At 35.8% G+C, this 10,342-nt stretch overlaps 1 protein-coding gene across 1 annotated transcript; it reads right to left on the reverse strand.

The window, feature by feature from the left end:
- Positions 1–453: 453 nt before the first annotated feature.
- On the reverse strand, positions 454–2,749 carry LOC136817572 (uncharacterized). The gene is made up of 2 exons (XM_067073896.1): positions 2,355–2,749; positions 454–1,531 (listed from the first exon to the last, which is right to left on the reverse strand). The coding sequence occupies exons 1-2, from the start codon at positions 2,746–2,748 to the stop codon at positions 531–533; spliced, it is 1,395 nt and encodes a 464-aa protein (XP_066929997.1). The 5' UTR covers position 2,749; the 3' UTR covers positions 454–530.
- Positions 2,750–10,342: the final 7,593 nt, after the last annotated feature.

Consider the following 10,342-nt stretch of genomic DNA (forward strand, 5'->3'; position numbering starts at 1 on the left):
GTGATTAATCGTTAATTGCACTCCAAACCATACGATTACTAGTACAAATTACAAAAGTGCGGAAGGGTGCAATTACAAAACTGCGCAGCTCAAAATTACAAAAGTGCGCAGAAATTACAAAAGTGCGCACAACACTTTTCTTCTATCATCTTCATTTGGATTAGGTTTTTCTTTCACATACCACTATTTAAATTCCCTTTGACTTTTTGCTAAATTTCCCTCTGTCTCGGAATGATTTAAAAATTGAAAAATTAAAAATACCAAAAAAATCGTAAATATACATAATCAACAAAAATATTCTTCACTTTTTTAGTTTTTAATTGTTTAAGTTATTTCTATATCAATACTTTTCTTTTTCTACAATGACAGGTATTGCATATCTTCACTATACATGTGAAGAAATTCATAGAACTTCTGTCCAACTATCTTCTTTCAGACAGTTAAGGCCTCCATCAATTCTTAACGAATGTCTCTATTAATGAATAATACAAATTAAAAAATTAAGTTCTAATTTTTATCAGTTAATTAAGTTAGTTTGTTGTTTTGGTACGATAAAGATGAATCTCTCTTCTCCGAAGCATAATGTGCACCAAAACGAGCATCACTACCACGAACGGAGTTTGAAAATATTCAGGATAAAATGCTGCTTTATAGGCTGTCAAGAATCCATACGCTTTAAACATCACCATAATAAATGACTTGTAGCCTGCAACGAAGCTGCTATCTTGCGGTTTGACCAGGCGAAAGAGTAGCAGAAGACCACATGTGTTACCAACGAAAAGGGTGAACGCTTTGGTAAGTTTTAAGATAGAGAAAAATACAACTTGTTGTCCGAACGTCCGTAAAATGTCTACCTTGGTTAGATTAATTGAAATCAATATAAGGACGGCAGTGGTTATGGCTATAGTTTGCATGAAAAATGGGCGGAAACGCCCTTTGAAGAAACCAGTTTTAGTTAGGGCGGATGTTATTATGATGACGAATGAGTTGCATACGAAAAATAACGCGAATAGATAGTTACTTTTCCATCCATACTTTGTCGCTGTTAAGATGACGGTATTACTAATGAAAACAACGTTCTCGTAGCGAATCAAACTGATTGATAATATGATAGTTATAATATCGAAAGTAAAAACCTCGTGCCATTTCATTAAAGATGGTTGATCGTCATTTACTGCTGGTGTTGAAGTTTTGTTAATTTCATTTAAATCTGATTTACCCTGGGTTTGTTCACCTGATACTACAGTGTGATTCACATCATCATTTGTTAATTTTAAACGGTCAAAGTCCTTGGATACATCTTTTATTTTGAATAAAGATATAATGAGCAGTAACAGTCCAGAAATCGACAACAAAAAATTTAGAATATTTAACTTATCTATTTTCCAATTGCCAACTTTGAAGGAAACACTTGATAAAATGAGTAATAGAATAGCACCAAAATTTCTTCCAGTTTGCAAGGCGATTTCATACCAGCTTAGCACAGAAACCAATTTGCTTTTATCATCGATGTAAATGCGCCGAAATTCACCTATTGATAAAAAAAATGAAATTTAATGATGGTCTTCGATAAAAAATAGTTTCTTCTTATATCTGCAGTTTTCAAAAGATCTGTCCGATGAAAAACTTCTTAAGCCTGAGGGAAGGGGAGGGGAAGGATGAGAGTAGAAAAAGTATATTAGACTACGTAACGGTATGTGAGTAATTAGGGACCTTTAGCATCTAAAGACGGCGACTTGAATGAGGACGTGAAGTAAAGCTTATGATCACATGGCAAATTTTCTCCGAGATTATCTAGATTTATTATCGCATGGATAAATTTGAAATGCAGTCAAGTTTTTGTAAAAAATGCCCTTATAATTCTCGAGGGATTAATATCATTTAAAACTATTGTTCTTTTCCTTTACCGTCTTTGTTCCAAAGGAGACATCAAAAAAGAATTTTGAAGGACCCTATCAAAACTATTTATCATGAGAAAATTTATAGGAAAAGAAAAGAATCTAGCCACGATCCAGATATAAATCCCTAAGGGCTTTCTTTTTGTTCAATTCTGCCGTACTTTTTCAAATCTACCCTCCTAGATGCTAAAGTTCCCTATTGCGAGCCCAGGGGGCACTGACTTTGACGACCAACGGGGGGGGGGGTGTGCCGATGGAGTTTAGACAATTTTAGACCCTGTGAGAAAGAAAATAGTCAAAAAGTCGAAGTACACATCTTGAAAATTAGTATATTTAGAACACTAGATATCACAGATATCTTCAGAGCCTAAAAAGGGGACCCTGATGTGCGACACGTCCTCATATCCAATTTTGTCTAAGTCTATCCCTCCAAAGAGTTAGCTACAGACATCTTACCGACAACAGCAGTTTGTAATGACTCCGAAACACCTGTTAGTGTTCGTGCAATGATAATTACCCAGAGTGGAACGGGAAGAGTGTAAATCAGGTTCAACACAAAAGTTGCTGCCAAATTTAGCAAAACAACTTTTCTCAAATTTCTTGTTTGATCTGCATATCTGCCAAGGCCTAAACCACTGACCATTTCTACAGAACAACTCAAAAATTGTGTTAAACTGAGATAAAAGCTGACGTCATCTTTCGATAGATCATATCTCTCCATGAGGTAAAACAAAACTGTCACCAAAAATCCTTGACTTTCGAGACCGTACAGAAAAATAGCTGCAGTTGTTATCCAACGAAAGATTTCCCGGTTTGTTTGCCATTCTTTGTATTTTTGTGACTTTATCATTTCTGCTACACAAAAAAGTTGATATGAGTTGTGTACTGTATGGGTGTATTCACACTGAAAATGGTCTTAGCGCTTCTAAATCATAAAAATGTTTTGTTGATAGAATTATGAAAATCTAGAAAAGAAAATCAACGAATTCACATGATATACACACTTCCAGGTTATCTTCTCACTGATAAAAGTACTATTTTACCATTGTAACAAGATGATTGATGGTTTGGCTTGGAATTTGCTTGAGATATGATCATGCAATCGTGCAAAGCTAGATAATAAGAAACAAAGGATCTCTGGCGATATCACTTAGTGTCTAGCGGGAGGAAAAGACTATTATTTTTGTTAGTTAGTGTACTGATGTAACCATTGACTTTCAAGCCCAAAGGACTAGAGGCAAGACTCCTGGATGGGAAATGAAACCACTTATTTCCCATCCAGAACGACCGCGCGTAATTTTTATACAAACGACGGATTGAAACTGAAATCTATCGCTAGATTTCAAAAAATGTAGTCCTCCAAAATAAAGGAACCACTAGATACAATCATTTGTCATGATTACCGCACATCCTATGCGTGTTTTGGATGGGAAATAAGTGACTTCAATTTCTTTTGCCTGAGAAGGGCTAAAGTTTCGCCTCTAGCCTTTCGGGCTTGAAATTCAATGGATGTAACCCATGTTATACAAATTGACGTCAAATAAAATCTGTGCGGTTGTGCTCTTGACAATGCAACAAAATGGCGAAAACTTCGAAAATCTTAACACGGAAATTTCATCAAAATATGGATCCTGCACCCCAAATGAATGCTTTATAAATGAAATAATACGGGATAACGATGTCTTGCAGTGTAGGAAGTGTCAAAGATTTGTTCATTATGCCTGTTCGGAGCTTCCAGCCTACCAAGTACAGATTTGCCTTCAGTACAAAGCAAGGAGATTCGAATGTGCGAAATGCATCACAGTCACGCCAATATTATTAGAGAAGTTCAAAACAAGTAAACAAAGAACGACCAATAACAAGGCAACAAAGACGGAGGTAAAGAGAAAGATCAAGAGCAATGTTTTTTGCTAGACTGATAGACGAGAAGAGATCGACGACTGTATACAAAGATGATGTCGTTAAGGATCCAAAACACAGACATACGCTAGCATCGCTAAAGATGAGCTAAAGAAAAAAGACCACGATGTAGAATCAAAGCAACAACAGACATACGCTAGCATTACTAAAAATGAGCTAAAGAAACAAGAGGTAAAGATCAGAATTTCATCAAAGAAGAGAAAGAAGAACATGGTTAAACTTAACAAAGTACAATCCATTTTCAACCTCGGAGAGAAAAAATGAGACCTCGAAGACAACTGTAGGTGATAATTATGTTGAAGAAGTGTACAAACCAAGGGATTAAAGGTAACATCGTCGCGCAGAAAGAATAGGAGCTCGAAGGAGAAATGTAACCAAAAGATGGACCCTTGAAAGTCGTGCTAAAGAAAGAAGAGAAACGTCATATTCTGGCATCATCCACACTGGAAAGACGAATTTAGAGTATCCGACGATTTTTCGAAGAAAGAACGCGAAACCATCAAAGAGTGGCATAGGAAGGCAAAGGAGAAAACAGAATTACAAAAGGATGCAGCTGGATATATAAGGTGAGAGAATCCCGACAAAACTCTACTTTAGAAGATCATAACAAACCTGTTACTGAAAATGAAATATTGTAAAGACGACTGGTTAAGAGGCCCACCGTGCGCCTACAACTGTAAAATTGTAAAATGTTAAGCATGATTATTTCATAGAGGTCGATAGACCTGAGAAATATATTACTGTAAATTAATATACAAAAGGAAAAAAAACAAATGAGAAGATCGTGCACTTATTTATTCCCACATTTCAAGCAACTTTCAAGCAACAATGTGAAAACACCCTCACTGTCCTTTCTCAAATCAAAAAGAGTCTTATCATCTACGTTCAAGCGCATTAATCACAACTCCCAATTTTTTCCAATGAATTCAAAAATGTCGGTCATAAAGTAATAACCCGTTTAGTCATTTTCGGAGCCACGTCTTAATTGAAGCTCACAAAAAGTGATTAACATTAGCCAATGAATAGTAAATAATATAAAAGATTAATGCTAGAGGTAATTGCATAGATATTTATAAAACCGATCAGGCGGTCAGGAAGTATTGCAATTAGATTGAAAATTATTTTCAGAATCATATGATCATATCACGACTAATTTAATTGAATTAATTACTACACATTTTCTAGCTCGGAAGACGAAAAACGTTTTTTTTAATCTGATATTTCCGATTTTTATGATGATTTTTATTTCATGATTGCTACAGTAAGGAGCTTGTTCAATCGGATAGAATTCATATAAAGAGGCTCATAATGCCAAGAAATACAAATAATTAAGATAAAATCGAATTCACCCTAATATCGCCTTTACTATCATTTAACCCTATTTGGATCGGGGGACAAAACATTCCCCTTTGACAGAAATCCTCTCCATACGCTTTTAAAATTAGAGCTCACAGGTTTGTAGGAAAGACATGTATGTCACTTTTATACACCCCTGTATCACAAAACCCGCCGGGACCCCAGCCCACACCAAAATATGGCAACAATTGATTTCATCCCTACTCGAAATTCAATGTTTAAAAATTGCACTCCAAAACTATCCCCACTAGATTTTTTAACCTTGTTGAAATTTCTATCCCCGTTAGGATTTCAATAGGAATTTTTATTCCCAACTAAGGAAAAAATTTCCACCGGGGCTGTGAGACAGGGGTGTTTTTACCGGCTTCTCAGAAACACTGGTCTACTGAAACAGAATAAATTTTTATACGCGATGGAGGATATGTTACATTTCACTTTGGTAGCATTGGATAGAGTCAATCTTCTACAAACGTAGGAACTCATATCTGAGAGGATCATCTGCATTACTTTGAGACTTGCCTCTGAATCTCTAACCATATTTTAAGTTTGTTCCAGATACATCATATGAAATTACGGAATTTTATTTACAACTGCAGCTAAAAATCGATACTCTTCCCAGAAAGAAAAAATTAGGGGATTTTAATAGCAAAGTTAGAAATGATAAACATGCTATTCTACCAGCATGTTTCATTCAGTCGGTGAATTCGAATGTGGTACTTGTAATGTAAGAAATATTAACCTTCTACAATTTCGTCCCTAAAACTAGTCTAGCAAGCTAAACGACTAATTCATACATAGTAGAAATAATAAGCATAAAGTAATGGAGGGTACAATTTTAGTCGTCTAGAAACCTTTGTGCAAGCTAATTGCTATTGTTGATGAAAAAAATCTAGGGGGCTTGTTAGGAAAAGAGTGTGATTTTTTTCGTGCCTTTCGTACCTTCGTGTCTTTCGAAAAATAGTTCATGCTTTTGCAAAAAAATATCGTGCTTTTTGAAAAGGAGTTCGTGCCTTTGAAAAAAGTTCGTGCCTTTTTCCAATTTCTCAAATTTTGCTCACTTTGAGCGTGATTTATAAGCCATTTAGAGGGTTCCACTTTGCAGAAAATAGAGGCCGCAATTATTATTTGATCGATTTCAAATTTAGCATGAGTGTTGTAGACCAAACTTTCGATGTTCCCTTTTAATTTCTCAGACATTGAGTCGTTTTTCGCTGAGCTATGCCATTTTTAGTGCACAATTACTGATTCGTCAAATTTAATAAAAATATCAAATGCTCACAGTGACGTCATCTTTTTTTATTTCTAATAGAAAATTATAGGGAACCTCCGTTTTATGGCTATATAGAAACCCTCCAAATTTCAAGTCAAAAGCTTGAATGCTTCAGGGCCTTTCTGCAGAGTTTCTAAAAAATGGAGAAAATCACGTTTAAAGTTTTTTGTTTGCATTTTGGCTGACAATAGGTCAAAATATGCTCAAGATTTCAATTCCAAAAGCTTAACATATTAGCAGTCATGAAAAGTCATGAAAAGACATCAAAGTCACTTTTATCAGAGTGTGATTTTTTTCGTGCCTTCGTGCCCTTCGTGCCTTTTGAAAAAAAGTTCGTGCATTTCGAAGAAAAGCTCGTGCCTTTGAAAAAAAAGTTCGTGCATTTCGAAAAAAAGTTCGTGCCTTTTGAAAAAAAGTTCGTGCCTTTGAAAAAAAAGTTCGTGCCTTTCGAAAAAAAGTTCGTGCCTTTTGAAAAAAAGTTCGTGCCTTTCCAAAAAAAGTTCGTGTGCCTTTCCAAAAAAAGTTCGTGCCTTTGAAAAAAAAGTTCATGACTTTTGAAAAAAGTACGTGCCTTTGAAAAAAAAGTTCGTCCCTTTTGCACACAGACTTTATCCGCCGCGCAACATATTATGTTTTATAATATACAAACTATGTTATATCATTGTATCATAATAATATATTATACGGACGATAACATCGTCTAGTTCTTTCACTTCTTCTTTGCAACCGCTGCGCTAATTTGCACGCGTTTGGTTCTCAAACCCGACAATTCATGTACAGTTGACTCTCTCTAATTCGATTTTCAAGGGGAATCGGATTTTCATCGAATACGGGAGCGTATCGAACAGTAGGAAGTCTCCCTAATCCAATAAACACGAGGTAAATATCGAATTATAAAGCTGAGAAAGAAAAATATAAGCGAGACTCGATTGGTTTGAACGCGAATCAGGAAAAATGTCTAAGTTATTGCTGAAAACCTAATATAAGTTCTTCGGAAGAAAACTTTCGATATCTGCCTGTTTTGAAAAGTTTTGAGCAAATTATAATTCAAACGCAAAAAAATCGAGAATTTGAATTTCGAACGCCGTCCTAAAGGCCTTTTTACACGCTAGAAATCGAATAAGAGAGCGAAAAACCTTCAAGGGACTTCAAATTTTCATCGAAAACGGGAGCTCATCGAATAATAAAATGTCAAATAGTAGAGCGTAGTTTATGAGATTTTCTTAAGGAAATTTGACGGTGACTTTCAATTTGATCGAAACCGGCAGCTTATCGAATAGTAGAACGTCGAATTAGAGAGCGTCCACTGTATATCCTTCCCGGGTGGGGCACTGGGTTTGCGGACTGACGGTATGTGCGGGCCAAAATTTGGCTTTTAAAATTGCACCCTTACAGTGCAGCAAAAATCAGTGAAAATCATACCCTTAGAGTGCATTTTCCCCCAAATTTTCGATCCCTTCCGTGCAAAAAATGGTCAAAATTCTAGCATTTTTGGTCAAAATATCTAGATTTTTCAAGAATTTTCTGAAATTTCTACCCTTACAGTGCATCTCTAGTTTTTCCGACCCTTACAGTGCATTTGAGGTGCCTTGAAAAAGACACCCTTAGTGCCCGCACATACCTGTCGATCCTTTTGCCCAGCTGCCCCCCCCCGGGATATCCTTTTTTGTCTTTCCTGTCTTTTCAAAACAAAACATTCGAATCTTGAACTAAACATTCGAAAGCGTATTCGTTAATATGCAATGCCGGGGGGGGTACTACCCTTGTCGACCGATGGGGGTACTCCGCTGAGGTTCGAAAAATGGACCCTACGTGGGACTCGAAATTTGCGAAAAAAGTGACCCTGAATGGGACTGAAATTCCAAAATTTTCTCAAATTTTCTACTTTTTCCCCAAATTTTCCAAAAATAGGCACCCTACGAGGGACTTATTTTTCTATTTTGGTGTTTTTGCGACCCTATCTGGGATTCGTGGACGTTAAAAAAGGTACCCTGACCAGTGGAGCATCCCCGTAACCCATCTTGCCCTAGTACCCCCCCCGGATGCAATGTCTTCTTTTTTTTCTCATTTGTGTAATTCCTGTAATTATTTTTCTAATAATCAAAAGTTAGTTATGAAGTTTTATGAATTATGAATTTCGAAGACAAAAAGCAGCTGAAATTTGTTTAAAAAAATAAGTATACCCCGCTCGCCAAAACTACTTATATGATTTAAAAGCGTTCTAATAAAAAAGTGTATGTAGTTTAAATCACCACCCTCCTAAGTTTTTTAACCTAATGAAGCTTCTGGTTATTTTTTTTGTCATTAACTATTTTCGAAAGGCACGAACTTTTTTTCGAAAGGCACGAACTTTTTTCGAAAGGCACAAACTTTTTTTCGAAAGGCACGAGCTTTTTTTTCAAAGGCACGAATTTTTTTTTCAAAGGCACGAATTTTTTTTTCGAAAGGCACGAACTTTTTTTCAAAGGCACGAACTTTTTCTTCAAAGGCACGAACTTTTTTTCAAAAGGCACGAACTTTTTTTCGAAAAGCGCGAACTTTTTTTCAAAAGGCACGAACTTTTTTTCGAAAGGCACGAACTTTTTTTTCAAAGGCACGAGGGGCACGAAGGCACGCAAGGCACGAAAAAAATCACACTCCTTTGATCACAAGCGGTTTTGTTAAATTTCCTTTAATTTCGATGCGTCAAATAACTGCTTGTGGGGAACAGGGAAATCCCCTAATGACCAAAAAAAATCCCAAAAAGTAAAGGTCAACCTATGGGTAGTCGTTCAACGTCAACTTTGAAATCAGCATTGCCGGTAGGGAACCCCTTAAATTTCTTAAACCCTCTTCTAAAATCTATTCACGATAAGTGTGCACTCTTTTTTCATTTACCTATAACTTTTGAAGGAATTCTTCAATCTTTACAAATTTGGCATCATTGGAAAGATATTTGTGAGTGGATCAATTTGAAATAAAAAAATCTTTAAACAAATTCTAAAAATGAAGATGAAAATGAAGAATAAAAAAATAAAGATCTTGTAGAATGGTGCCATAACTATCATTTTCACTGAAGTGAATCTTTGATTATCGAACATCATCACTGTGAAAAAATTTCTCAAAAACAATCATTCAGTCAAAAGATACCAAGCAAAGTTATAAGCTGATTGACGTCTAAAAACGCGGTTTTCTGCTGTTTTCTGCTGTTTTTTGGGGTCAATCACTTATTAACTTTGTATCATAACTTTATATTGAATAAATATTTTAGTGAAATTTCTTCACAGTGATGGATCTCCTAAGATCAAAGAATCTCTCCAGTGAAAATGAAAGTTATAGCACTTCTCTACAAGATCTTCATTTTTTTCTTCATCATTTTCATGATGAATGAAAAATGAGTGACCCAGTAAAAATTTAGAAAGTTATGGCTCAAAACCAGGGAAATCTCACGCTATTCAAGTCGGCCCGGTCGGAAAATGCAGTAACAGTAAAAGCCTAGTAAACATCCAACATGATCATTATCATTCTATTATCATTCCTTTCCTTCCACATAGTCCTAAAAATGTCTGCGGCGCTCTTTCGTTTAGTTTATCAACTTCACATGGTGAAGGCTGTTTTATTTGACCATTTATAGGCCCAAAATCACGAAGAAGACTTTTTTCAATACGCAGTTTTTTTCAATAAGACATTTTTCTGCTTTTTATGTGACCTTATTATTGCGAGCTTTCACCTTTATAAGGCCACTTTTATGGCATTAGAGATTTCTTACAGGAAAGATTTACGCCTATGGCGCTAAAGTTTTGGAAAAATTTCATTCAAATAAGGGGGGGGGGTTTCAGGGGTCTTAAATACCGTCATACCGACAAAATTTTGGGTCAAATACCGTAATACCGTCGGCGAAGGAAGCCTAATACCGATA

This window comes from Clytia hemisphaerica, unplaced genomic scaffold (genome assembly GCF_902728285.1).
Source record: "Clytia hemisphaerica strain Z4C2 unplaced genomic scaffold, Clytia hemisphaerica genome assembly, whole genome shotgun sequence".
Lineage (NCBI taxonomy): Eukaryota > Metazoa > Cnidaria > Hydrozoa > Leptothecata > Clytiidae > Clytia > Clytia hemisphaerica.

What these genes read in the sequence shown, in the direction of transcription:
- LOC136817572 (XM_067073896.1), bottom strand. Translation starts at nt 2,748, where the DNA reads ATGATAAAGTCACAAAAATACAAAGAATGGCAAACAAACCGGGAAATC. An exon ending in ATTACAAACTGCTGTTGTCG is followed by an intron (nt 1,532 to 2,354) that starts GTAAGATGTCTG and finishes TTTTATCAATAG; the next exon opens with GTGAATTTCGGCGCATTTAC.